The sequence below is a fragment of the Ascidia mentula genome, chromosome 4, assembly GCF_947561715.1.
Source record: "Ascidia mentula chromosome 4, kaAscMent1.1, whole genome shotgun sequence".
Taxonomy (NCBI): domain Eukaryota; kingdom Metazoa; phylum Chordata; class Ascidiacea; order Phlebobranchia; family Ascidiidae; genus Ascidia; species Ascidia mentula.
This window is the reverse complement of record NC_138569.1, coordinates 19,600,247-19,628,214: the sequence shown is the minus strand read 5'-3', so window position 1 is coordinate 19,628,214 and position 27,968 is coordinate 19,600,247. Positions and strand designations below refer to the sequence as shown.

The 27,968-nt window shown below is 38.3% G+C and overlaps 5 protein-coding genes across 5 annotated transcripts; 3 read left to right on the top strand and 2 right to left on the bottom strand.

Moving 5' to 3' along the window:
• Nucleotides 1-529: 529 nt before the first annotated feature.
• LOC145898552 (uncharacterized) lies at nucleotides 530-2,947 on the bottom strand. Its single transcript, XM_082987057.1, has one exon. The coding sequence runs from the start codon at nucleotides 2,938-2,940 to the stop codon at nucleotides 553-555; it is 2,388 nt and encodes a 795-aa protein (XP_082843183.1). The 5' UTR covers nucleotides 2,941-2,947; the 3' UTR covers nucleotides 530-552.
• A 511-nt stretch (nucleotides 2,948-3,458) lies between these two features.
• On the bottom strand, nucleotides 3,459-5,996 carry LOC145898762 (SAGA-associated factor 11 homolog). The gene is made up of 4 exons (XM_082987356.1): nucleotides 5,602-5,996; nucleotides 5,390-5,521; nucleotides 4,927-5,054; nucleotides 3,459-4,814 (listed from the first exon to the last, which is right to left on the bottom strand). Exons 1-4 carry the CDS (start codon nucleotides 5,677-5,679, stop codon nucleotides 4,325-4,327), a joined length of 828 nt encoding a protein of 275 aa, XP_082843482.1. The 5' UTR covers nucleotides 5,680-5,996; the 3' UTR covers nucleotides 3,459-4,324.
• Nucleotides 5,997-6,657: 661 nt separating this feature from the next.
• LOC145898559 (basigin-like) lies at nucleotides 6,658-9,903 on the top strand. The gene is made up of 5 exons (XM_082987064.1): nucleotides 6,658-6,985; nucleotides 7,211-7,395; nucleotides 7,574-7,664; nucleotides 7,941-8,054; nucleotides 8,413-9,903. Exons 1-5 carry the CDS (start codon nucleotides 6,677-6,679, stop codon nucleotides 8,530-8,532), a joined length of 819 nt encoding a protein of 272 aa, XP_082843190.1. The 5' UTR covers nucleotides 6,658-6,676; the 3' UTR covers nucleotides 8,533-9,903.
• Nucleotides 9,904-11,970: 2,067 nt separating this feature from the next.
• On the top strand, nucleotides 11,971-19,560 carry LOC145897369 (melatonin receptor type 1B-like). Its single transcript, XM_082985627.1, has 9 exons — nucleotides 11,971-11,989; nucleotides 13,592-13,891; nucleotides 14,280-14,428; nucleotides 15,765-15,899; nucleotides 16,957-17,085; nucleotides 17,439-17,649; nucleotides 18,463-18,596; nucleotides 18,911-18,970; nucleotides 19,291-19,560. Exons 2-9 carry the CDS (start codon nucleotides 13,673-13,675, stop codon nucleotides 19,370-19,372), a joined length of 1,119 nt encoding a protein of 372 aa, XP_082841753.1. The 5' UTR covers nucleotides 11,971-11,989; nucleotides 13,592-13,672; the 3' UTR covers nucleotides 19,373-19,560.
• A 3,138-nt stretch (nucleotides 19,561-22,698) lies between these two features.
• LOC145897368 (melatonin receptor type 1B-A-like) lies at nucleotides 22,699-27,673 on the top strand. Its single transcript, XM_082985626.1, has 8 exons — nucleotides 22,699-22,926; nucleotides 24,308-24,456; nucleotides 24,746-24,880; nucleotides 25,358-25,486; nucleotides 25,617-25,824; nucleotides 26,233-26,357; nucleotides 26,507-26,594; nucleotides 27,100-27,673. The coding sequence occupies exons 1-8, from the start codon at nucleotides 22,705-22,707 to the stop codon at nucleotides 27,205-27,207; spliced, it is 1,164 nt and encodes a 387-aa protein (XP_082841752.1). The 5' UTR covers nucleotides 22,699-22,704; the 3' UTR covers nucleotides 27,208-27,673.
• The last annotated feature ends 295 nt before the right edge of the window (nucleotides 27,674-27,968 follow it).

The following is a 27,968-nucleotide window of genomic DNA, read 5'->3' as shown; positions in this document are numbered from 1 at the left end:
GATCAAATTGTCGCGGTCTTCAACTTTCTACTCAGGTAAACCTGCAAAATTCTTCTCGGAACATTTACTGGGTTTGAGTTGAATCCAAATTAAGGGAACATGATACGATTCGAATACCTTCAGCAAATATTCGGCCGAATCTGAATCTCTAATGACGTTATAAATTTACACACTGGTTGCAGCTAAATTCGCTTGTGCTTGTTTGGTATATCCCTGCTTTCGCACATAAACTCCAACGACAACACGCGATTTTAAGCACCGTTGTTTACACTTAAACTAAACACACTGAATGTGGATTCGCGGATGATATTCGTATTCTGTGCAAAACTGAAATACACCTACTACTAATCATACCTTTTATAATCACTGTGTAATAGCACAAACCACTGTGTAGAATTAGGTGGCCTTAGATGTACAAAGGCAGACTTGTAACCACAACACTTAGCTACTATTTATTCAATAAAACGAAGAAGTTGAAACATGAAATGAAAAAGAATAAAATAAACAAAAAATGGTAAAAAATGGAAAAACTAGATTGGTCTGGTTTAGGCATCATTTACGTAAAGCAACCATTCTGTGCGCATCCCAAAGAAGATTTAATGACCGTCCTTGCAGAACTGGTGAGTTTGACAATGCATAAACACTTGATTGAACAGAAGTTGGCACAGCACAGGCCTTACGAATGTCTTTTACAGTCTCTACAACCCAGCTAGCACTCCACTTTGATCCCTTTTTTTCTGGGTAGGGCTGTAACGGTGAAGCAGCCACCACTTCGTAACGACCTGTTTGTAGTCGCCAACATAAAAAGCATTGGAATTGCTGCAGTGCATTAGCCTTGGCTCCAAACTTGCTGTGCTGTTGAAAGTGCATGTCCCGTAGTTTCGTTTTTGACTTCTGAGCAGAAACATTCAGCAAGGCAACTATTAGCATGATGACTGACCTTGTGCCCGGACAAACATCAACAATCTGGACTTCATAGTCTATTAAATACCCAAATTTGTATGTGGTATAACATCTTGTTCTCAATACATCAAATATAACATGTTCAATGTCCAGTACAAGATTTTGACAAAAAGCGACTGATTTTTTTGAAGACTCTGGTTTGACAGGATTTAGAATTGCCCCATTACACCCTTCAATAGTGACAGGGCCACAGAAAAAACTATTTTCAGCAAAGGGTAAAGGTTCATCTGATGAAGCATTTGTGGGTCCATAAAAAGTTTCAACAAAAGTCACAATCCCATCTGTACTTCGACAAACAGGTCTTAAATTGCCATGAGATGATATATCGCCATTACAGTAAATACTTCCAGTTCCACTGCTTTCACTTGCATTGGGGCTTGCCGAAGTTGCGCTTTCAATGGAAGGTTCAAATTGACCACGTAAATTGGACCACTTGTACAGTTTTGAGGCACTTCGGCTTGGTGATGACATGCTGCCAGGAGAAGTCAATGGAAAGTCAATCTTCTTTGGTTTGGAATTGACTTCTTGACTGTCGGGTAAAACTCGTCCACAGTAAACACATTGTTTAAATTCTAATTTTGTTAAAACTTCATCTTGGTTGCTTTCATTACTTTCCGCATCACCGTTAGGACACCTTGCCCTATGTGCAATACAGTTTGTTGAAGTGCCCATGCCACAACAACAATTTTCATTCTTGTAGTAATTGTCATTTATCTGGTCCTCACTTATTGGCTTCAGTGAAACTGACCCAGAGGTACCAGAGGTTTCCCTTCTTTTTGATAGCAGTACAATGCTTTTTGGTTCCGGGTCATAGTACGGATCATCAATGCAATCATCAGAAGCAGTTTCACTATTTGCAATGGTGATTGTGTGACAACACTGTTTGCATCTATTGTTGGATGTATTGTTTTCACTTAAAACAATACGTTGTGATGAGGGCAAAGAATCATCTGAATTAAAGGAAAACAAGGACCCCTGAGTTGGCGATCTAATCGGTTCATCACCCTGAGAATTAAGTGGACTAAACAAATCAGATTCAAGTTGCATAGTGCCATTTTCTAAACTTCTGCTGGAGGCAGGTGAAATAAGGTTCAATCTTCGCCTAAGCAACATATCAAATGTCCTATCACTATTAGCCACTGGTTTTATTTCATCATTTTCACAAGGGACAGGTATATCTTCGAAGGTTGCACGCTTGATGGAACTTAATGGTAATGACAGCTTGTTTCCATCACTTGGTAGAAGGCCAAGGCTAAAAACACCAATTGAATGACCCATATTCAGCACAAGTAGGTCATTGATTTTAAGGCCACCAGGGTTAAGCACAGTAGAATTAGAAGACACAGAAGTATGTTTCATGTGAGCCACAAACCCATGTTTTAAACAGTGAACTTTACTTTCGTCATCATCATCTTCCTCACTGTCCATTACAACACTGGTTTTACAACTAATAAGGCAATCTTCACAGTGTGTGTAGGACGGTACAGCTGCGACTGTTATGTAGCAGATGTTTGTTTGCTTTCCATATCCAGTAATTACTACTTTAGTATTGTCTCTTGGCCATTCAGTATATGTCAAACATAATCTTCCACTAATTTCTTCATTTGCAAATAATCTAACTGTTCGACATTTAATCATTGGTTTGTCCTGCCGAAACAACCACCAATGCAGACGGTACACAAGTGTTATAAAACCTGTGTGATCAGAGGGCTCAAACCTTTCTGTGTAAGAGATTACAAATGTGCCCTCTTTATTAAACCCAAGAAATGCATGTGCTTCATCAACCAATATCTTTTCACTAACAATATCTCTAAGACAGTATGCCAATCTTGATGGCAATCGTTTGAAGGCAAGTCCGCTTGCCATGCCTGACTGCTTTATTGGGTGCTTTGAAAAGTTTTGAAACAATTCCCTTCGTTTTACAGCAGAAGTAATCAAAGTTTCACCATAGCTTCTTTTCCTATTCATGCTTGTCATTGCATGTTTTTCCTGTTGGAATAAAAAAAGTTTAACTAACTTTTGAGCCCAACCTGGCCTAGCTGCGGACTGCAGTCATCACATTCATTCGATTCAACAACATACCAGGCCAGGTTTTAAAATGACAGTCCGAATTTTTGTCGCGCATTGTCTGCAACGACTCACAGCATTTACAGTTATACTGCTTATCACAGACCTCAGTTTGCAAAACTGTTTCGCAGCAATCCCTGAAACAAGCAACAAAGTTACCAAACAATACCAAACCAAACGCCAAACCAGTCCACCAAAATCGTTGATGCGTGACCCACATGATTCTCTGACGTCACACCTCGGTTCACACCTATTATTATTTCAGAAAACACTTCATCAACTGACTAAACTACAACTTTGCTATCGCGAAAACAGGATGTGGGATTAGTCGTTTTACTGCCTTTCTTGACAATTACTCCTGCACGGAACAAACCGGTATTGGAGACCATTCATTAAAATCATTGGCGAATTGGACAACGAAGCGGGTTAACTTTTATTCACATCCAATTGGAATAAATAAAGCTGGAGTCACAATGCACACAAATCACAAACTTTCACAAACCGACAAGGCAGTGGCCTAGCTGTTACATTTTATTGGTTTGGCCAATCATTTTTATGTAATTTTAGGTGGCATTTTTTTTGTGGATATCAGAACCTCCATACACAAGAGGTGTCACAAAGAAATTTAAATAAAAAGCCGAAAATTTGCAAAGCAAAGAAATAGCTTGTAATGCACAACGGAAAACGTTTTGCAATGACAAAAATTGAACAGTGACAGTCCTGTTTGTCAGCTGACCCGAATTTAAAGCAAGAGGTAATGCATACAGCACAGAACAATGTTTGGTGCAAGGCTGCTAAAGTGCATTTAGATAAAAGATATCTGCGAAGAATTAAGAACTGCAACAAAGCATTCAGTTGCTATCCAAATCTTAAAAGTGCTCAGTTGTTGTAAACTGAGTCTCACGTTGAACTTTAGCAGCAATGCACACAAGTTGCTCTCTATAATAAGTAACAAACAACAAAGACAAAAAAAGCAAGACAAACTCACAAAACACAAGTGTACAGTGCTCACCGAATGCAGATATGAACAAAGAAAAAATAATGAAAGGTAACGAAGAGCTTCATGAAACTAAATTTCATTTAAACGAACTGAAAAAAGTGATAAGTGTTTGGGTACATGCACGGTACACTACCCACAGCTACGGCACATGCAGGCCATACAGAATTATGAACATTGCATAGAACTTAAAAATGAATTTTGAGACAACCACCAGAATGAAACCCAACTGGTACAATTCTTTCAATTGATTTTTAAGTGGAACTCCATTTTTTAGACTCTTTCTTAACTAACAGTTCATGTAAGCCCCAGAGATTGATGGGAAGGTATTTGACGCTTTTTGCTTTTTTTTGAATGACTGTGTTTCACTCCTTTTTTAGATTTTTTCGCAATGACACTTGGTGGCACTGGTGAGTGTGAATTTTGACTGGTCTCCGGTTCAGAAAGAGCAGAATTGATGTGCTGCCTCCATAAAGACATTGTTTGATTAACATTATCACTGCGTGAGATGCTGCCATCCAGGAGATGTCTCGTGCCACTTTGTAATACAGCCAAATTGTCATTTGCATCATGGGCATCCACCCCTGGTAACAGTTTGGGAGAGCTACTGGAAGTTTTGGAACGGGCTAATATCGCTTTGGATGTTCGTGGTGATCCGTTGCTGCGCTCAGCTTTCCGTTTTTTGGTTTTCCGAGATGTTGATGTTTCACATGCAAACCAGTCAGCATCATTGGAATCATCAGGATCATCTTCTGGTCCCAAAACGTCATTTATGGATGAAAACTTTCTGTAATCGAATAATACTCTTATTTTACTTCAAAATGCAAGTTTAAACACAAATAATAACAATAATTTTTTCCTGTTGCCAACATGGGGCCTTATTGATCAAAATAACCTACCCACTATTGGCTATTCTTTGTGATGCAATCCTACTTGAATTTCTTCCCATTCCCATGCATTTTTCAAGATGTGGTGCAAAGCGACTCGCTGCCATATTTCTGTTACAGTTTGGACACAGACACTCAACCTAAACAAAAATAGTAATACATTATACAAGTCACTTTTGGTGATGCCCCACACTTTTTATGTTAAATTTTTGATTCAGTTCATTCTGTATACATGCTACATATTTCTTGCTGTTCTGAAAATTAGTTGATACTTGTAGCCTATATCAACCAAATTTATATTCACAAACTGAAAAGAACACAAATAGATTTTGTGATGGTCAGTTCTGTAACAATATCTTTATAGCAATATTTTATAGCCTACTGCCACCAATCAAGCACAGTGTTTTCTATGTGATTCCCAGCTGCAAAATTATTTGCCACCTTGAAATTTGCCAGAAATACAAACAAACCTTACATTTTTCTTGGAGCCACAAAGGGGTTGTCCAAATATATCAAGACCTTTCTCAACTACAATTTTGTATTTTTCATCGTCATCTGAAGGATTTTCATCAAGAAACAATGTCCCTCTTGTTAAGGACCGGTGGGCCTAGAAACCAATTATAAAAAATGAAATGAACAATCTTTTTTTATTTTCTGGATATATTTTTAGGTGTAAGTTAAGTTTACCTCATATGCAATTCCAAGCACGGCCTCTTCAATCATTTCATTCAGAAAATGGTCAGCATACATTTGCAGATCTGCCATGTTGCATTGTTAAAGGCACTGCAGCACCTGCACCACAAAAGCAGCATCCACAATACTGTTTGCAGCACTGACAATGTGGTCTTGTAAATGCAAATGCCAAGTTATTGCCTTTTAGGCACGTTTGTTTGTCCGGATATCAGAGGAAGCAATTTATGTTTGAGGCTTGCCTCGCAGTTTAGATCTTGAAGAAATTAAGTTTAATTAAAACAGAGAAAAAAAACGTTGTCCACCACGAAACTAACGGTCTGTTTGTAAAATTTACACGACGCAACGACAACTCCAAAATGAGTCAGAGTCAAATTATGAACTTGTTTGACCTCGTGCTTAACCGGCTGGCACGAGGCGTCGCCAGGTCTGACGTAAAAATAAAAAACAAACAAAATGAAAAGGCTTCCTCTCCAGCCTCGCTACAGCGAAAGCAAAATGAGGTCACAATCAATCGATACGCTTCACTGCATCTTGCTCTTTGTCACTGCGCTAGGTATTTTGCAATCGCGGCGTTTGTTTGTTGTTGACATGCGATGCTGTATAACGGCTGTGCTCATCTAAGTTTTCACGATTCTATACTTCGGTGCCGCTTTTTACTTTGTATGGATAAGCGGGCAGACGTATTCGTTGAGGCTGAAATGTTTTGACTAAAGGTTGCGCAATGGGCCTGCACGCTGCACCTAAGTGCTTTGCACATATGGGCGTTTTCTCTGTTCTATTTAGTGCAACTGCATTTCAATCAGTGTTGGTGGTTGTTAAATTAAAGTGTTAAGTTTTAATTTGCTGAATGTAGTTGATAATAAATGCAATCAATTTAGACATAATTCAAGGACATTTAAAAATTGAAGAAAATATATTATTCAAATTTTATTTTTAATCATGTACCCTAACCATTATTTCGTAAGTTGTGTCGATAAAGTATTCTCTACTGCTCTATAGTGTATGCAATATTTTATGGCATGTACTGATATATTATTTTTTATTAGCGTTTATTCATAGCACATCAAAAATGCACACTTCAACTGTGATTATCACCTTGTTTCTGGTTGGCTTGGGATCATCAGAAGTTATCAACCTCTCTTCAAATACAAACACCAAAAACCCAACCTCTATCTACTGTGGTCTTGACAAAGTGAATTCCAGTGTAGCAATATCCTGGAACTACACAAATGCAGCTGGTGTTTCAGAGGTCATTGGAACTGGAGCTCTGATATTAAACCTTACAAGCATTGCTCAGACTGGGGAATATATGTGTTTAGCCAATGACAATCTTGTCAACACTATTTCTGTTTTCCACTTGGCAAAACCAATAATTCAGGTGTGTTTCGATGTATATTCTTACATATTTAATCAAGATTGGAAAGTTTGTAATTTGCGCAGAGGATTGTTTCGCAGCAAACTTTGATTTATTGCATGGACCTTGTACGTGTATAATAATGCAATAGCTAATTGGTTTTACATTGACTGCCAAAAAATTGCATCCTTTTTCCAATTAGATGTATAGAACTTACAAGTATAGTAAAAAAACAAATTTATTTTTAAGAATACAAGAAAGTCTGTGACCTTCAATGATGGAGACAATAATCGAAAGTTGACTTGCATCAGTCAGGGATCTTATCCCACAGTTACATTTAAATGGAGTCGAAGGGAAGAAGGAGTTGACAATGTTATAATGCTAATAACACCAACTTCTGACCCAAATATTAACATTACAACTTCTGGAAATAAGTAAGCAAAAGCATGTTTGATGTTTTTTGGGGGGTGACGCATTTCTGCATGTTATAAACTTGTATATATTACCTAATTTTCCAATTATTCATTTAAAATTGTTATGTATGTACACCAATGTAAAATAAGATGGCATAGATAAAAAAAAATTAAAATAACAAGTGTTTCCTTTCTACAGCTCCACAATCCTTTTCCGTAATCTTACATATGATATGCAAGCCTACTATATGTGTGAAGTAAAAAACACTGTTGGAAATGAAACTGTTGAGGTAAGTGTAATATTTGTGAGTAAAAACAGCATGAGAAAGAATTCTATTATGGAAACTTTACACTGTTAGGTGAAGTACGGACATGTTTTTAATTATATATCTGTTTTTATTCCTTTGTTTAAAATTACATTTCCTTTGTGCAGTCATGCTATCAAGAAGTCATATTCCTTTTAAGATTGTCATGCTTGAAACATTTCAAAAAGAGGGAGCTTAACCATACTTTATGATGCTTTATGCTTCGTTGCAAGAGATGATTGACCGAGCACTGTTTTTTAGGTTCTCATTCGTGTGAAGGATAAGCTTGCTGCTCTTTGGCCCTTCCTCGGTATTGTTGCTGAGGTTGTCATATTGATCACTATCATATTTATGTATGAAAAGCACAGCAAAAAGGTACATTTGTGAAATTGTTTGTTGGTTGTATTTTAAACAGTTATGACAAATATTGTTTTTTTTGCCATTATTAGCTATAGTGACAATTATTCAGTATTTTTTTGATGCACAAATAAGTGCAAACAATATTGAGACAAGTTGCACTGTACATTGTACATCTTTACATAGCGAAGTGTTGCACATATGAATAGTCCATGCAATATAACTGATCACAAGAAACCTTATACAGAAGTCTTAAATAATAAATATCCACCCTACAGTGACCAGAATACTCTGTTTTAAACATGTTTGAACCACTCTTTAAAATAAGTTGTATTCTGCTGATTTACATTATATTTAATTGTGGGCAATTTTTCAGACTATTGTGGAAGAAGTTGACGTCAAGGATGAAGAAGAAAAACCTTTGAAGAAAGAAGAAAATGATGAGGAAAAGGACCCAGATGTTAGAAACCGAGTTCCCAATAATAATTACAAATAGAGCGCATCTTCTTTCCTGGTGGCTACCTGCATAGTACATTTATGAAAAACTACATTCATTGAAATCACTTATTTAGTGCTTGTATGTGTTGTTCTGTGTAGCTTGTTGTTTTGTAGTACAATGGACAATTTGCTTATTACTTTAATACTAAATGGTGATTATGTTCAAAATATTGCTGTTTTTGCCATGGGTGTATTTTTGGTCAGACAGTGTTGTTTGGTGGCGACTAATTTATCATGCCATCTAATGTTATTATTAAGTAGATGTTTAGTGATCTTTGCTTCCCTTGTTCTATGCTGACAGATTCATAAAATAACAGAAATTTTGAAATTTTTCATAATAATTATGCAATATGCCTGTACTTGTAAAGGTTTACGGTTTTACAGTAATTTAGGTTTTGTTTTCTTCCTTAACAAACAAGTTTATATTTGTGTGATGGCTACTGGTTTTAAATTCCCTGGAACAAATGTTAACTGCCTTTATAAAGGAAACAACAGAACCATAAACAAACTAAAAAGTTTGTTCTCGTGTTTATACCAAACTCAGACCAGCACTTGTAAAAAAACTGGTGAAGTTCTGTGTTTTGAACCTATATGACATGACTGTAGAACGTCAAACTTTATAGTTAAGTAATATCTTGGCCCTTTAGGTTAAGATCGTTGTAAAACCATATATTTTGTCGCTATATGATAATTGTTTGTTTATGCAGTAGTCAAGCTTTTGTTTGATGAAATGTTTTTACTTTCAATTCCTTAAGAGCACAGTTTACACCAACCTTGTATCATTGATTAAAAAAGTGCAGCCACTATTTCATTCATGTTATGCCTGGGTTCAAAAATACTGTGTTGTGCTTATAATTGGGAGTTTTGCGCGACTTTTTCCAAATTGTTTACCTTTGGCTACAAATTAAATGCTGCACTGTGTGTAATAAATCAAACTTTTTTGCTGGAGTAAAAACAAGCGTATCATATAACTGTGTAATTGGTTCTATTTGTTGTATGTTGTTGAACATACCAAGATTGGAGCTCAATGGCCCAATGAAAAGATTGAGAGTTTTGTGATAACTGATTTTTAGAATAGTTTTCTAACAACTGTTGTCAGTTGTTATTTTATTGGTGGGTATAACTGCACAAGTTTATTTGATCGTGTTTGTTGCATATAAAGTGCACCTTAATTTGTCCCAAATTTTTTGTGACCATTTGTGATATTTTAACTTCTAAACAACAACAAACCTTAATTGTTTGAAAACAGTGCTTTGTGTTATAGTTAGGCGCATAAATTTGATATATTGCAATTCGTTGCTTTGTTTGTGTGTAAATGCTCGCAATGATCTTGTGCTGTGTGGTACAATAAACTAGTATTCTGCAATAAGTCTTTTGGTAAAAGCTCCATAAAAGATGTGGCAACCGCAGCATAGGAATTTATTCAATCTGACGCAACATCGAGCCGACTTGTTTTTCCCACAAACCAAAGCTGTACTTCGGATTGCAGGTTCGTGATGATTTCTGAGATTTGTGTCCTTAGCCTTTCATCCTTGCCTGTATTCATCAATTAGGTTTGTCAGATAGTATGGCTGACTGCAGTATAGTAGTTCACGTAATTCAGAGGTTTCAAAATAAGGTTTTTTGTTGTGATCTAGGCAATTATTGCGTGGTCAAAGTAACGTCATATTGCCTGTACAATAATCAATAATAATAGACTTTTTGTCAACGTAACTGACGCAAAGCATAATTTTAACGTGGTAAGCTGCTGCGTAATCGTAAAGCAGTTCGATTATTTTTTAATTTGGACAGATGGATAACCCCGGCTACAGCGGTGGGATTCAGCCGGTTTGCACCGGTTTTTGGAATTTAATGACCAACTCGAACCCGTTGTTAACAACCCTATGTTTAGGCCTATGCTTAACTTCGAGCACTGTAATACCGTGGTTACTTTAATATGGCATGCTGATGGTGAGAGAACCGGATGCTCAAATATTGGAATCCCGCACTGCCTGACGATACTCCCCATTTGGCCACCGCTTTGACTGGTGCTTTTGCGCCAAAACGTTGGGCACAAATCGATTTAAAAAAACACTGCCTCCAGGTGGCCAAATTTTAGGAAATGTATGTCCACTAGGGTGTGACAAAAAGTTGATAATTGGACATTGGCCGAATACACTGCACAATAACACAATTATAATTGTAGTCACTGTTCCGTCCCTAACGTTGACTACGATTCCAAGTACGTCATTTGCCACTGCAAAGCAAACGCTACTTTTGTTATTAATATGATTATGGTCATAATCGCCAATTGGAAAATTTTTGACATGGCCGACGTTATCTTTATCTAAAATGACAACAAATACAAAAATTTTTACTTGATGGGAGACTCGCCGCAGTATAATGCAGGAATATTCTGATCATCATGACATCAAAGAATTGACATGTACGTTAAACCGCACAAAACCTGAATATTTTCATCGCAAATCAGTTATCGATTTTGGCAAGTAATAACCGCCACGGCAACTGTGCAACATGTAATTTTTCGAAAATATATTTTGTTTGAATCACAACATGGTGGAAAGATTTTCATGCTCCCCCTTTTTTTATGCGAATACCTGGACACTTGCGTGTGCGTCTCACATGTCATGCGTCACTTGTGCAATCAAGCGCAACGGCAGTCTTTACGGTACTTTCCCACTTGTAAGGGTAGAACGCAACACGCAAATCTGCGACCAAACAGACCAGACAGAAAAGGGAACAAGTTAGCACTTCCACAAAGCCGACATTGCTCGAGCAGCTGGCAATGTTTTCGCGAAAAGTTAGGTTTTAATATATATGGTAATGATATATCGAAGTGGTCCTTAACCGGGTTGTAGGCGGATAATTAGTCGGCACCAAAATATACAAAAGTAGTTGTTGTGTCCTGTATTCAGTGTGTGTAATACACTTATTGGCAGTTGGGCGCAAAATACCGTCAAAATGTTATGAAAGCATAACAGATACAATAACTAAATTCTAAAAGTTCAAATACCTAAACAATAGTGGGAAAAAGGGATTTCCTTCTCACTGAAAGTGGAAAATGTGAGAAAAAAGGTTAAGAACCACTAATGTTGTAGGGTATGTCACCCAGGAAGATATTATAACTTACAGAACTTACTAGTGATATTTATTAAGCTTCAGACAGCAGTACACACACTATTTGACCTATCTTTGCAGGTAATAGTTATATTAGTTCAGTATCGCGACATTGAATCAACGTAACACTTGTGTTTTAAAAGGCTACCTGATCTTCGCACGAAGATTTTCGCTTGCGTTGTTATGTTAGTCCAGGCAATCATGGGTCTATGAGTCATAGTGAGAAAACAAAACCAACTCGTGCTACCTGCAATGCTATCTCAATTTTACAGAGGTTGATGCGAGTGTCAATGAGATGCACTTAAATCTCTCATAAGTGTGCACTTTTTCATTCACATGTAAGTTTTCTTTACTGTCAATAGTGGTTTTCTATATAGAGGTGTATATGCACAATTGCACTGCAAAATATGTAGGTCTGCTAGAGGAGAAGTGTTTGGCGTTCAAACAAGTACAAAAAGAACTGACGAGAAATATGTGTTATTTGCCAAGAATTATTAGTAAGAATCATTTGAGAATATATCATCTAAGAAATAATATTTAAAATGTGCATAGACGTGATAGTCACGCCTTGATGATTTTCTAGACTGTTGATGGGGCAAAAACCTGTAGAGCATTTGCAACTTTTCTGGCAATTTACAGAAAACGTGTCTGCGATTGCGAACGGTTAGATTTTGTGCCTGATAACGGGCACTTCAGCCAGTCGCTACTTGCTTTGGTAATGGTGGGCTTCACACCACCGTTGGTTGTGATGGCTTGCTATAGCAGGATGTGAGTGTTGACTATGGACTTTTAGGATTTTGTGTTTTTCAAAATTATGTTTTAAGAACTACATAAGAGAGTGACTGCTAGTTTTTTTGGTTTATCAGGCGAAGCAAAATGTTAACCAATGAGTATCAGAAGAGTCCAAGACTCTTCGCAAAAGTTGTTGTTCGAAAATTAAGTCTTCGGTGTACAGATATGAATAAAAGACAATTCCTGTCGACCATTTGATTATTATGGTTGAAACTATGATTTCAGTATAACATTATGTTAAGAATATGCGAATAGGTTCAGTTTGTTTGAAATTTTTTTATGGGTTAATTTAGTGGATATTTTCCGTGCCGCACTCGTCCGAGAATTCGGTGTAACCTGCATTGGTTTAAATCTCAGGAAGGAATAAATGGAAACGGATATACAGAAACCGTTTATAGAACTACTTTGTTTTGGTGCCACAGAAGTAGCGCTTCTCCGTGCGTCATCCTAAACTAGAACACAATGTATCTGACGTCATCCTTCGCCAAATACCTCTGCGCTGTTGACGTGTGAATAAATTTGTATTTTGGACAGGGATTCTTTGCCGTCTAATGGAATGAATGATCCATCGGGGACCTAATGGTCATCCGGGAATAAATCGTCCCTAAGCCGTTAGATCCCATTTGATGTTGCAGGCAATTGACCGTTTTTATAATCATTGTGTTCTGGCTTTGACGTAATACGTTTAACAAACTCCGGTAATCTACTTATGTCACCATGTTTATCTTGGGACGTTGCTCTTTCCTCTAAATTTCGAACTGTTTCCATTAGCACTTCCCTCAGAAATCAATTGATATGACAAATGATGTTTCATGCTTCACTCCGTTTTATAGAGTGAGGACAATCGTGAATATTTCCACCTGCTGAATGATATGTTGCGTTTATGATATAAAAAGTGCTTGTGTTTCCACTAAGTATAGCATATGGTTTGTGGACAGTTTTTGGAGATGCCAATCGCAAAAAAGTAGCGACGTGTTGTCTGTTGGCCTTAAAAAGTACCCAAGTTGTTTTTTGATTCGTTGCAATGTAAATTCATATGTAAGTGAAGATTTTAGGGCGTCCCAGCGATCAATAACTTTTACATGGGAAAATTGTTTAAGATTTCATATAAACGCAAACTAAAACTTGATTGTGTTTTATTGTTTCAGGACCTAAGAACAGCACTTTTTAATATCATCCAATACCAGTGCAAACCTAAATGTATGTATACAAATGGGTAAAGGGAAAAAATGAATTACAACGCCACTGCCATTGCCCTGGTTAACTTCACAACTTCTTCTTGCAACCAAACTGACCGAGCGGACATATTTGAAGTCTTTTATCTTTCTTTCCTAACTGTGCTGGGCACGATTGGAAACTTCCTCGTAATATTTTCGATCGTGTACGCTAAGCGAGTTCACAAGAGCGGCAACCTGTTTATCATCAATCTTGCGGTGGCGGATTTAATTGTGAGTATACAAAACCTATGCATGTGCATCTAGTCTTCCTGTTTAGTGTTGTGAGCTTTTTTTGTATTTTGCTAAATAGCCAACGCTTTAACCCACTGACCCGACTAGTGCGAGTTTCGAATGAATGTAGCACAAATTTCTATTATTTTGTAGCGTTGGTTCGGGCAACAGTGACATTCAGATAGCATGTTTCTAGCAGTACATGACTGGTTTTTATTTCTCAGTTGCAATAACCATCACGTGGACAAACAATCATATACGTTTTGCGTATAAACATATCGCATTACGAAATATTTTCGGCGCAATTCAACTTCAGAAAAGTCCTCCATTCAACATTTTCAAAACACTATTCTTGATTCACGAATGAAAACGAATTTTTTTGTTTTAGGTAACAGGCTTTTACCTTCCCACTGTGATAGCCAACGTAATCCACGGGGGTAATGCCCTTTCTATGCCAGCTTGTCAGGTTGCGGCATACCTGGTAACTGTATCATGCGTGTGTTCTGTCTCAAATCTCACATGCATTGGCATAAACAGGTATTTGAAATTCTGTTGCTTGTAATTTTCTGTGTTTATTTCGTGTTGTGTTTTGTTTATTATTTGCGGTTGAAAAGGTTTTCCGTTGTTAACTATTCGATTCAGTGTTTAAAAAACATTTTCTGTTGAAATATTTTTTTGTTACAGAATAGTTACAATAGGTTTCGTGCAGTAACAGATGGTTTTGAACTATTTATGAATTGTCCTTTTCATAAAATGGCAAAAAAATGTTCACGCGTATAAGTCTGACGCTAACTTTAAATATTGTCCGGGCTTCAGGAACAACGAGCAGTCGTTCTTCCCACTGATATTAACTGTTGAAATGTGAAAAACATTTAATAATCGCTCCCACTTCAAGTTACGTCATTTCCGGATCTGTTCCTTGTCGCACGGGTCAGTTCTCCACGTGCCAAAACATCTGTTAGTCGCTATCACGCAATAAATCTCTTCATTTACTTCTGTTCTCCTTAGGAGGTTACTAGTCAAATATTGACTAAACCAGAGCACTCCTCTATTTTTGACGATGCCACCGTGAGTGTGACGTGCGCTTACGATAAATATTAGACCCGGGTTTAACCGAACCGAACCGGCGGAGTAAATCCTGTGCTTAACGTGCCCTCGGGCCAGCTTCGGCGCCCGGCAACGCATTTTAGGGGGAGCAAAACAGCTTGTGTGTTGGATGATAGACGATAAAGGCAGTTTTATTCAATACTGACGCTTGATTGTGACGTTTCGAATCGCGAAATAGTGGTTTTCTCTTAACACCAGTACATGCAAGGTCGTTTTGCTCATAATCGTACTTTGACCGGTCTTATGGCTTTATACTGTCGACCCATCGCTTTAACACATGTTGTAAAAGATATGTTTTTTAGTGCTTTCTATTTTTCATGTGGCCACTGGCTTGATGCCTTCTAACTATACTTATAAAAGCGCTCCGCCAACAAATTGGTGTAGTCTCAGTATTTAATTGCTCTATAATCCGTTCTTGAAGAGAGAATTTTGCCATGGTTCAATTCCTTTGCGAAACGGAATGGTTCTTATAGCCCAGATTAAAACGTCCAAAAATCGATGACCTTAGCTAGCCAATATATCGTAAATGGTTTTTGTACGTCAGATAGCAACATAAGTGCACTAGGTGAGTATAAAGCATAAAATCAAAATTTCAAGCGCGCTAAACCGTTTGGACGCAAATCCACCCTTGGGCAATCACCGTTAAATGCTCGTGGGTTGCACTTAGCCGAGATTTATGGCCGTGTTTAGCGGCACATACCGCAAATAAAACGTAACCAATGGCTTATAAATATTTAATGTGTTGATTTGTCTTGCACAAACACAGGTACCTGGTCATCGTCTATCCGTGTTGGTACGAGACACATTACACGAAACGAAAGATGTATTTGGCGATCCTGGTGGTCTGGTTATGGTCAAATTTCCTCACATCTCCCACACTTTATGGGTGGAGTGGACTGGTGTAAGTCATTGTTATTGACACATATTCTGCGTGTTGTGGTTCAGTCCGGTTGCGTGAATATTACTTGCGGCAGTGATTCACAACCTTTTCGTGGTTGTGTACCACTTGGAGGTAAACAGTTTCAACGCGTATCGCTTAGTTGATTAACCTAAGGGGATGAAGTTACAAATGTTTTGAGACCACTGACGATTTTCTAAACTCGAACTAGATCCGCAAATTACGAAAAGGTGCTCGCATACCACCTGGAATGCAGTTACGTACCACTAGTGTACCACCGGTTGGAAAACACTGACTTAGGGGAACTTAAAAGTTCGAATTGAAAGGGTATGACAAGAATCTGAAAAAAATCATTTTGTAGTTAAGATTACAAAATTTGTAAACTTTTTTGCGCACAACTGATGTTGATGTTGGTTTCTTATACATGCTGCAGATGATCTTTCACAAAACTTGTAACAATCCAACAAACACAACCGCGAGGCACGCGCGCTCAACACCCATCACAACTTTTTTGCCTTTTTTGCTTTATGCGCGCGTGAATATTTATCACCGTGTGGGCGTTTTCACTTCATTATCCTGATGAAGGTTCCGACCGAAACGTCGATCTAACAAGTTTTTCTTTTGCCAGAAGAGCTTTTAATTACAAACCCATCACAACTCACAGCAACAAGTTGCACAAACGACTTCTCACTAAACCCGATTCTTATCTCAACCCCAAAGTATCCGCGCATTTTTCGTGCAAATCATTAATCAGCTTGGATATTTCAAATGATTGCAGCTAACAAAGTTGTGTCACGAAACTCCCAAATTAAAACTTATCAATATTTATTAAAACCGACATGACTTTTAGTATTGAATATGACGATTTAATACTAGTACCACAGTCGATGACCTAGCGATCACTTCCCATTCCGTAATAGTGCCCATAATGTATTTTGTTAAATTATTACAGGTTGACCCTGTTTCAAATCACGTGCTTTGTGTATGTATTACCAATACTAAAGTCAACTTTTTAATCGCTATTCGTAACGGAGAATGTATTTTTCGTTTTGAAATTTAGTTACGATGACAAGATGGTCGGGTGTTCCTGGGACGATAGAGCTTCAATAAGTTACAACGCAACGTTAATGAGTCTTTCCGTGTTCATTCCTTTTATTGTTCTGTGTGTTTGTTATTGGAAACTCTTCAGGTGAGGCGACTTGTAATCCGTGCCCGTCCTCGAAAATGCGGGTCCTTTTATAAAAAAAGATTTTTTCGACCCATATTACACATAAAAAGACTATTATAATTCGACTTGAGCTTTTCTGTAATTTTCGAGGCGAGCCTAAAATGCAAAAAGATTTGGCCAAATCGGCGAAATGTGCCCAGAACTAGCCCTGCTTGTCATATTGTTACATCGATACGAAAGTAAACATCTCAAGGATTATCGAATCATGTTGATAATCTACCATTACCAAAAGATATCCAGTAGCCCACCTTTATTCTAGCTTTATCGTTTGTAAACTTAAAAAAGGCAATTCTCAATATATGTCACATTTGCAGATGTGTGCGGAATCGTGGTCGGTGGATTCGCAGTTTTGGTGTTTCACCCACCAACGTCTTGCGTCAAGCGAAAGAACGACGCTCGCTTCAGAAAGAAATTAACCTGTTGAAAACCCTTGCCACCGCCCTCGCATTTTTCACACTATGCTGGACTCCGTACGCGTTCAGTGTAACCTTTAACCCCAAGGGAATTTCCCACAAAACGAAACAGGTATGATTTGGTTGCACGTTGGTTCCCGACGTTCATTAACCGGTAACTCACTGATAAAAATGCTGTAACAACGCACTCGAAACATGGTGATCTTATTTTAGGATAACAATAAATATGACCGTCCATTTTTAGGGACGAATTTGCCTACGTAATACGACAGTTCGTTTTTATGTAACTGCAACAGCTACACAGTTTATTATTGAATTAAAATGGGTCCAAAGTAAACATTCGACGGCTCAACAACAATAAAACGATGCACTATTTGGAACCTCTTGGTTATTTGTTGATTTTGTACGGGTGTTAGGGATATTGTGTAATGGAGAGGAAACACTTTAAATAGGATTTCCGCAAAGTCAAACAGGACGTTTTATGTTGAAGCTAAAGACAACGAGAAGCGATAGAATGCTTGTTTATTGTCCAATCTATAAATGATGCCTGCATGTATTTGCAGACAGTTTAGGTAAATTTATTTAAGTTGGCAATGGTTCTTTTTGGCCGCTTGATTTTGTAAACATAAAGAACGCATTGAACCAAAGGTGCCTTTGATTCATTAAAGTACGCCAAAAAAAAAAAAATGATTAGTCAAAAAATACATGGCCATTACTATAACATACGTCTGATGGTCTTCAAAACTTTACCGGAATGTGTTCTCCAAACAGTCTGTTAAATGCTTTACATTTCCAGGACGCGAATGCCAAGCAAAATGTCATTCCCTTTTCTTTACGCATGGTTTGCCACCCAAATCCCAAAAATGACGCAAAAAGGTTTACAGCGCAAATAACAGCACGATAAAACCTTGTCTGATGTTTCCAGATCGTTGCCTGGTTCGGACTCTCCAACTCGGTGGTGAACTTCATGGTTTACGGTGTGATGAACACGACGTACAGGAAAGGTTACAAAAACTTACTTCTGCTGCTTTTGTGCTGCAAAAAGCCGAGTCTGGCGAGGTAAACATCTTGCGCGCTGTTTCTGATCGAAAGGGTTTAAATGAGTTGCTGCTAGTTAAAATTGTCCACCAAGGTTGAATCATTTGCAGTAACATGCATTATATTCTTCACAAGGTAAAACACTTTCATTACAATCTATATTGGTTTGCCTGTTTTCTGTGTTACATATATGCATTCTACCGCAAATGTTCATTACAGTATACAAGGTTGCCCGAATATGAACTACAACATTAACTCTTTAACCCAAGTCCTTGTGCAATAGTTATTGCTACTATTTGTGGGCATAGTCTCATTTATTTTCCAAATTGTTTCAGATTTCCTTCTCTTTTCAAAAACTATGCAGCTTCACAGAACGTAGCTGCTCCAGGGCAAAGGTATGATACATTTTCTCACATAAAATTACAAGCTGAAAAAATATAAAGGATAGAATAGTCAGTTATCAAATATAAAGAAATAAAACGCCTTGAGACCTATAGGAAACATTTGATTGCAACTCTGCTCTATCCATGCCAAGTTAAACCATTTCCGTAAAATTACACCCATTAGTTGTGACGTAAAGGGAGTAAGAATTCCATATATGGCGTGCGTATTTGACATTTTAGAATGCGTGTGGTTCGTAAGCACATTTCTCAGCATGTGAGCATTCCCGAATGCGGCGACTCAAGAATTCAACCGCACTTATTCTTTCTCGCAGGAGCACTCAGCATGTTGTTTGCGTGAATTTCACAGCTTCCAGTACAAATTGCCATCAAACGATTCCATCTCCTGGCACGTGACTTCAACAAAACGTTCGAAACGCTTCGTCGCAATGTTTATATTTTATTTTATTTGTAGAACGGTATGAAATACGTCGTAACGTCACTGATGTAAGCTGACTGTCAATTATTTCTCACTGTGACTCTTCCTGTTGTGCTATGTTTACGTTTCTCTTTTTCCGAATCGCGAATACAATTCACAATTTCAAGCTGTGAAAAAAATGTTCATTTTTGTGGGCGAGATAACTGTAGCATGAAATGCCGACATTAAAATAGGACTTTGTATGCGTCATATGCACTCCTGACACGAACTCGGCAATGTGACAAAAAAATTGTGCTTGCGCTGGTGAGAAAAACCACAGTCAAGTAATTACTTTTCAGGTTTTTATATCGGTTGAGGGCAACTTTTTACCACGTGCTGGGATGCTGTATTTTATGTGCTTTAACGCTCCGAAGTCGCCAATGATAACGAACCACAAATCTAAAACCGTTGTTAACGGTGTGTAGAAATTGAAAGGCACACCGTTTAACAAACCCTGGTGTACATACATAAATGGATACCGCAGAAAATTCTTAGTACGTATTTGTTGACCATGATTTCGTGCACCGGAAAATCGATTGGACCTTGTGACGATGTTAACAGAACGACAAATTGCGTAGATTCATAAATATTTATTTGAAATAGTAATAAGTTATGGTTGTTTATGGGGTAACGGTGGTTATATACTCATGATTGCTGTCGCAGCACTAAACCCAGTTACTTTAGCGTTCATCTATTGTTACGACACAAATCCTTACATGTACCACCTATACATTTATGGGGTCATGTGCTGTGTCTCCTCAATTTTCTCAATACTTTCTTGACATTTGTGTTTGACCGAATCGTAATTCAATCAGACTTCACCATTCTTTTTTTGCCACACCGCGGTTTGCACCCAGGATATCCAGGGCACGAATCCCGATCAGGTTTTCTTTTTGGTATATGGGTCACTTGACCGATGCTGCCAATCACCCACCCAGACTTCGCCATTTGCTTGATCACATCCCAAACAACTATTTCACGACACTTAGCGGACAGCCGCATTATTACTTATTGCCACGCTGTGTCGCTCTTGTGTCCATTTATCATTCACAAGGTCCGTGGCACATAACGATGTAGGGCGAGCAATCGACTGGTCGGCCAAGGCGAGCGTCCCATTCACAAAGTATAGCAAACCGGATCGGAATTGTTGCCAGGATAATACGGATTCGAATTCTGGTTGCGTAGAAAACGTTGTACCGAAACCAACCGGTAATTCAAGTCTGAAACTAGGGAGAAGTATGTTGAAGACTTTTTATATCTGCACTTGGCCCTCTTCACCTTAACGCCCACACGACACAACGCTATCTTCCCTGCAGATATCAAGTTCCTAAAGTGTATTCAAAGCCTTGTGGGAAGGAGAATACAGCGTCATATCTGTTCTGCTGCCTTGGCTGCAAGTGACGTAGGAGTTTACGTGTTGTATCCTGTTATATCAGATTTTCATTGTGTAAGAATTTCCCTGCATGCAGTCTGTGTAATTCCGAGCATCGTTGAAACTTATAAAGGTAATGGATGAGATCAAGTCAAGGAGTTGATGTATGAAGCGGTCGGCGATCGTTGCGTACATCCTAGAGAAAAAATGTCTCTGTATGCTTTTGAATAGTATGTTACAAAAAAAAACGCTAAAAAAAAAAACGCTGCTGTAGCACCTGGTTAATGCGCTATAGTCTATTAGTTTTTCTTGTAAAAAGGTTTTTGTGTTTACGAAAAAGTTTATGAAACTTGCGTATTTTTTTATGTGAAATAGTTTTTGTTTTTTTCGTGTCACGCCTGAAAATCGTGAGAGGCGTAAAGTGGGTGTCATAGCAAGCAAGAAATTTCCCCAAACTGCGGTGTGTGTTTTTAACTTAACTTTGATGATTTGGTGTTGTGCTGGAAAAATGAAAAAAAAAAGATGCGAAACTGCTTCTGTAAAAGTCGTTTCTGCCAACAATCGGTTTTATATATCAGTCATATATATAACTATACCTTTCTGACACGAAGACAGAGACACGAAAATAAGAGCAACATAATCAAAGAACACTTTTGAATGTGGGATAGTGTATCAAAACTAAGTGTTTTAAAATAGGTTAAAGTTCCAAACATGGCCTACACGATAACATTGCTTAGCGTTACGCTAAATGGACTTTAAGTTCGCGATATAATTGACAAATTTACTCACTAGGCAGGATTTTCGTTCCCCTGGCAGACCTCCTTTTCGAAGTGACCATTGGTTTGTATAGGGCACAATTATGATCCTGGGTCCTGTTGTGTTGCATCATTTGAACCCTCTCGTGTGGGGCTTGTTTTTGTGTCAATACTGTATACGACAAGTAAGCGCTGCTTCGTGTAACGGTTTTCTGAATGCACAGTAACGTCACTGCATTGTTGAGCAATTATCAAAGAAACGTGTTAGCTTGATGACGACAGGCCACGACTTCCTTAAGCTAACGGAAGTTGAATGACGACCGGAAAATGCGCTGAGCTTCCTACTATCGATTGTGGCATCACAACTAACTCCTTGCCTCGTGTGTGATGTCATAGATACTGCTGTTCGGTGGTTACCGAAGCGTGGTTGCCTCGGGCAAAGTACCGAAATTTTTCTTTTGTTTCTATTGTCGCGATTTTGCTAATATTCTGACATCATTGTCCTGGCACTGCTTCGGGTTTGAGCATCAAAAGTTGTACTTCATTAGCGAGACTGCGCGTGGCAAGCACGGTGCCATTGCCAGACACGTCTGTGTTGTTGTGTTTTTGCGGAAAACCCACTTTTTCAGTGGGCCGCCTTTTCGTGCTAAATTTAACCATCGCTCAATTTTTTTTACCTGTCTCCGGTTGTAGAGCACCGCTTTTTATTGCGTTTTTCTTCTTGGATATATAAACAACGGTGTGCGTAATGTGCTGTCTGTCGTGCGGTGAGTGGCAGCAAGCTGATGTCCTGACGCAACGCTCTCTCCAGTTTACTGCAGACTAGCGTTTGGACTTGGGTTGAAATGTTTGCCCTTATATGAAGATTATAAGCAGTGTTGACACAGACATACAGGCAATCCTGTCGTGCAAATATCATGCAGGGTTTTCCGATGCAGCTCTGTTGCACATAACACGCGCGTTTGCCGTGGTATTCATATTGCGTTTAACTTTTTGTTTTTAAGTCAAAACGCGGGGTTTCAAAAATTGCATTTTTGGATTACTTTTCTTGGGGCTTTGTATGCTAAGTTTTGCGGTTTGTTTACCTTATATGTTTATGCTACTTAAATTCATGCTACTTTTTACCTGCAGGAAACTATTTCAAATGACTAACGTTACTATGGACGTCCTTATCTGCGACAATACGACTGGTCCTTATTGCGGTGTTTACGGGGCGGAACGCATATTCGACGCAATATTCCTCGCTATCCTGACTGTTGTTGGATCAATTGGAAATTTGCTCGTCATATTTTCGATCATAGTTTCCAGGAGAGTGCATAAAAATGGCAACATTTTCATCATCAACTTGGCCATCGCGGATTTAATAGTGAGTTTTGACAAGTGTGTAATTGTTGGTTTTACATTTACCGTTCCCATGAATTGGGTTTTTGTAACATGAAACGCTTGTTAAATACATCGTGGGGGAATTTTAAAACGCTTTACACAGATTTTCGTTTCTTGCGTTGTTTCACAATACCAGTATTTTAAGATACGGTCGAATCTTTGTCTGTGAAACACCTCCTGGGTATTCCTGTGGCCAGTTTCGTGTGTGGACATCCAACACATACATTTTCGATTTTTAAAATCCTAATTGCTATTTTCAGCAGCTTCAAACGCCTTTGGCGGCCGAAGGTTTCGCTTTGACAATTGTTTAAAGCTATTTAGTGCACAGAAGACGAACTTAAATGCGATATTTGTATTTTGCCGCAGGCAAAAACACTTTCGTTCAAGAATATTTCGCTCATGATTTAGCCGTTTTGTAATCCCATGTTTTGTACAAAAATTCAGGCTGTCTAGAACAGATCGTTCAAAGTGTTAGGAATACGGCACCGTTTGTAAGAAGCGATCAACAGTTAATTTGTGTTTCATTTTACCTTTCAAATATATATTAACGCTGAATGTTTCGGGCAAAGAACAAATAAAACACAAATTGTTTTCTGTTCTCGTGTTTTAAGGCAAACGCAACATAATCAACAATTGAGGCACAACGAGAATATTCGCACCTATTGGTTTTACGCTACAAACATATATTTTGACCGAATTCGCCATAGTGTGTCGCCAGTCCAATACTTACAGCCCAATTGCATGCGGTGTGTTAACAATAGTGGTCATTAAAGGTGACTCAACAAACCACCACTTAAAACCGGTAGGAGAACAGCCCAACGGTTATGGCAGGGCTAAAGTGTTACTCATTGCAAAGCTTATCTAACTTGTTATCTCCAAAACCACGTACGACGCAGGAGAAATCAACCTCGGAAAAATTATTTTGGACATTTCGCCCCATTTTAACATTATTAACCGCCTGATTTTATTATACCTTTGATGAGTATTTTAGGGTTTGACCATTTGTTGCTTTCATGAGCGAATTTATAGATCTAGTAAATATAGTCCGAAGGCAAAAATTAAATAACACCGCCGTCTCCATTAACCAAAATATACGTAAACAAACCAACCTTTGTACGTGTAATGACTCGGTAGCCCGATGACTGTGTTCATGCAGAAATTTATCATGACCACATGAACAATAAACAAGCCAAGCTGTGTGAGCCAAAAATTAAAAACAAAGCAAAATTTGTGATTAATTGTCACGTGACAATATACTGTACGTTCATTGGTCAGCTCTTTATGAGCGTTTAAGTTGTAACCAAACCTTGAAAACGTAAGTTTATGGCAATTGCAACACCTAATTTGTTAAATATATTTTACAGGTAACAGGTTTCTTTACTCCTACCGTCATTGCCAACGTTGTCAGGACAACCAACGCCCTATCCAAACTTGCGTGTGACGTAGCCGGTTACCTGGTAACCGTGTCTTGCGTTTGTTCTGCCAGCAACTTGATGTTTATTGCTTTCAATAGGTGAGGCCAAACTTATACTTTTGCGATAATCACGAAAGATTAATTTGACAAAATATAATAAATGCGTAGAGGTAACTGAGCTAAATGGGATCTGTAGCTGTAGATGCACTGTTTAGACATATGGAATGTAATAAAATATGTTATGTAGTTCCTACCAAACGATCTTTATTGTTGCAAGTGAGTGAGGCTGCTTTGCACTAAAGGTAGTTGTTAAATTCAAGCATTATGGTCATTTGTGCAAATCCGCGATATCTTTATAGTTTTGATGTTCGCATCTCATATATTTCAGGTACTGGGCTGTAGTCAGACAACCAAGCTACAACCGAATATTTACCAAAAGGCGCATGTATATGTTGGCTTTTCTAAACTGGGTGTGGGCCAACTTGATTATTATGCCGACAGTGCTTGGTTGGACCAATCTGCAGTAAGTTAGCGTGCATATAATTTAATCTGTTATTTTAAAATTTTGTGTTAAAATTACTCAAATTAACCTATTCCCAACTTATTACGATTAGGCCTTTATGTAAAACGTAATATCAAGCTAATTTGCAGTGTGCGAAAATAAACTGATCATCCTGACAATGTCGTGACAGAATCCTGACAGTGTCGAAAAATACTGGCTTGGTTAAATTGGCCTCCAAAAAACACGTTTTTCCGCTTTAAAAGGTCGACTGCTTGTGCGGTTAAATTTCAAGAGATTTGTGTAGCTTTCGAAGCGCGCTATTGTTACAAAGCTGTTTGTCACGAAAATTAGCGATACGAAGGAAAAGCAGAAATGTTTTTCTGATTGCAGTTAAATTTGCCGTCTTCTACCAATAACAAGCTATTTCCAATCACGCAGACCTTTTCGTGCGTTATTTTAAATCACAGCATGTTTGTGACAGGTTGGTGTGTTTTCTAGGTACGGGCAAAAAATGATGCTGTGTTCGTACGACGATGGAAATGCCCCCGGATATAACGCTTTCGTGATGGTCCTCGCGATCGCACTTCCTATTCTGGCTATTGTTTTTTTCTACTGGCGTCTATTCAAGTAAGCCTTAAAGTAATTATGTAAACAATTTATCCTGCCAGTAATATGACAGCATTCATGGGGAGATGGTATATTTCACGACAAAACAATGAAGTTTTACAGGAAAATTAACCAATATTTCTTCTGATAGGAATGTGAAGAAGCGTGGGAAGGTGGTGAAGAGAATGATGAGCAACACAAGCACCGGAATGCGGAACCTGGAACAGCGACAACTGAACAAACAAATAAACCTTGCCAAAACTCTCTCCATGGCTGTCATTGCCTTCGTGTTGTGTTGGACTCCGTACGGTGTCATCATCATCCTTCCACAGGACATAGTGCCGCCTTTAGCAAAAAAGGTGCGTTTTGTGATAATTTCTGTGCAGATTAGAAGATGGTTCTGAGCCAACATAAAGGATGGTTTGAAATTTTTGGATTTAAGCTAATGTTTCACTCTACGCTGTACAGACGTGTTACAAATATATATAGTTGAAATTGTTGTAGCTTTTGACTGAGGTTTAATTTGCACAGCAAGGTATTAACCAATAATAGCCTTAAAATGAAATGTAAGCAAACGATTCCCATGCCTACATCCACGTGCATAAAAACCGCACCCAAAGCGAATCCCACGCGATGCAGGCATCAAAGCCACAGAGGAAACAGGTGTCGAAGAATACTGTCCAAAATTACCACACAAAAACATGATGACATCTAGCTAACCCACAGCTTTTTTGCGAATAAATTCGAGTATGTCATTTGTACTTTAGATTGCTTCCCGGTTGATCTTAACCAACTCTGTCGTCAACTTTATCATATACGGCATCATGAACCCGACATACAGAAAGGGATATCACCTACTGCTCTCCTACATCTTCTGTTGTGGAGATGGAAGGTGAACATCTTATAACTTGAAAAAAATAAGCAATAACGAAAAATCAGAAAAAATAAGCAATGAGCCATTGCAGTACTCAGCATACCGACCCATAGCTGTTTTCAATGAAACTTACATGCAGAGTTCAACAATCTTCTTTTAATTTTTAGCAAAATAAAGGGAGAGCTGGATTCAAGCACGATGGGACAAGCTTCCACAGTCCGTCAACGGTTCAAGTCCCGGTTCTTGAAATCAAACGTAATTAAGTTTGCATGGCAATGGAGCCCCTAATATGTTTTAAGTGAGCCTCATACAGGGTTACTGTTCCGAACTACAAGCTTTACTGACAGTTCGAAGCAATGGTTGAAACATTGGCCTTGTATATAGCTCATTTAAAGTGTAATTGTTTTAATCATTTTTGTTGGAACCACTAACAGATTTATTTTTATTCGAAAACTAACGTGTTCACATTATTGTTGGATATATAGTTGAACAGGGCAGTACATAAGAGCTTGTGCGAGCGTGTCTTAGTTAAGACCATCTTTGTAACAAGCGTGATTGGCTCACTTCCGCTTAACATACTTAAACAAGAAGTGGCCTGTTCGTGTTGTTCATCACAAGATAAAGCTGCCTGCCCGAAAAATCGTTACATTGATATAAACGGAAATGATGAATCACTTTATCAAATTCCGCTGGTCGGTCCACGTCACTGTCACAACGATCCACCTCCTCAAGGTTTATAAATGGATTGCGTGTTTTTTAGAAATCCTCCCCCAGTCGATCTCCTAGTACTTTGTCGCGAACCAACAAAACTAATCTCCGCAATGAGACTCCTCTCGGATCCAACAACACACTGGACCAGCTTTCTTGAATGGATGTAGATCCATTTTGCTTGTTTGTGTCATGTCTGCTGTGTTTGTTGTTTAGTTGTACGCTATGTCTGTCTTATATTGAGGAAAATCATGAATTTCTTCTAGTAAGAAGTTGTAATTTCCGAGTTCGGTCGTGGCGTGTTCAAAAGGTTGTCAGAGCTGGCCTCCGAGGTATTATTATGAAGTGTTTGGTATGCGCTTTCTGAAAAGATACACAAAAGATAGAAATATGTGTACGTAAATGTCTTGAATAGTTGTCATATCATTCGGCTTCTAATTATTTAAAAATTATTTTAAAGACTCCTTGCTTCATTAGATGCATTTTTTTTTAATTTGGGAGTTTAACTTGTGCATTTCTGTTGGTATTTATGAAAGACTTGAGATTGCCCTATTTCTTTTACTACCAATCCAACCGCCACGCTTGTCGCGTAACCTTATTTATGTTATATTTTCTTGTACAAATTTTTGCACCTTACATGGAATAAAAATCGTTTTTATAAGAAAATGCGATTTACAGAGGAAAATATTGGTATGCAGTAGAAGCGATTCAGGCAAGATGAAGAGCAAAAAAAAAGCCTTTTTCAATTTTCTTTTTCGGCCGGCCAACCCAAATTAACCTGGGCAAGAATTCCGAACAGACCTTTGTACTTGCTACATTTGGCCGAGCCCCGTGACCGGTCGTATGAAAGTAGACGTATTTTACGCTTTGATGCGACCTAGTCGGTATATTTTCCAGAATAATCTGGCCACATGGAGGAGC

Bases quoted from the DNA above. Each gene is read 5' to 3' on its own strand.
- LOC145897368 (XM_082985626.1), top strand. From the start codon at position 22,705: ATGACTAACGTTACTATGGACGTCCTTATCTGCGACAATACGACTGGT. The intron at 25,487-25,616 runs GTAAGCCTTAAA...TTCTTCTGATAG, and splicing joins TTCTACTGGCGTCTATTCAA to GAATGTGAAGAAGCGTGGGA. The intron at 26,358-26,506 runs GTGAACATCTTA...TTTAATTTTTAG, and splicing joins TTCTGTTGTGGAGATGGAAG to CAAAATAAAGGGAGAGCTGG.
- LOC145898559 (XM_082987064.1), top strand. From the start codon at position 6,677: ATGCACACTTCAACTGTGATTATCACCTTGTTTCTGGTTGGCTTGGGA. The intron at 6,986-7,210 runs GTGTGTTTCGAT...TTTATTTTTAAG, and splicing joins TGGCAAAACCAATAATTCAG to AATACAAGAAAGTCTGTGAC. The intron at 7,396-7,573 runs GTAAGCAAAAGC...TCCTTTCTACAG, and splicing joins ATTACAACTTCTGGAAATAA to CTCCACAATCCTTTTCCGTA.
- LOC145898552 (XM_082987057.1), bottom strand. From the start codon at position 2,940: ATGACAAGCATGAATAGGAAAAGAAGCTATGGTGAAACTTTGATTACT.
- LOC145897369 (XM_082985627.1), top strand. From the start codon at position 13,673: ATGAATTACAACGCCACTGCCATTGCCCTGGTTAACTTCACAACTTCT. The intron at 17,086-17,438 runs GTGAGGCGACTT...TCACATTTGCAG, and splicing joins TGTTATTGGAAACTCTTCAG to ATGTGTGCGGAATCGTGGTC. The intron at 18,971-19,290 runs GTATGATACATT...TCTTTCTCGCAG, and splicing joins GTAGCTGCTCCAGGGCAAAG to GAGCACTCAGCATGTTGTTT.
- LOC145898762 (XM_082987356.1), bottom strand. From the start codon at position 5,679: ATGGCAGATCTGCAAATGTATGCTGACCATTTTCTGAATGAAATGATT. The intron at 5,055-5,389 runs GTAAGGTTTGTT...ATTTTTGTTTAG, and splicing joins TTTGTGGCTCCAAGAAAAAT to GTTGAGTGTCTGTGTCCAAA. The intron at 4,815-4,926 runs GTAGGTTATTTT...ATTCGATTACAG, and splicing joins CAAAGAATAGCCAATAGTGG to AAAGTTTTCATCCATAAATG.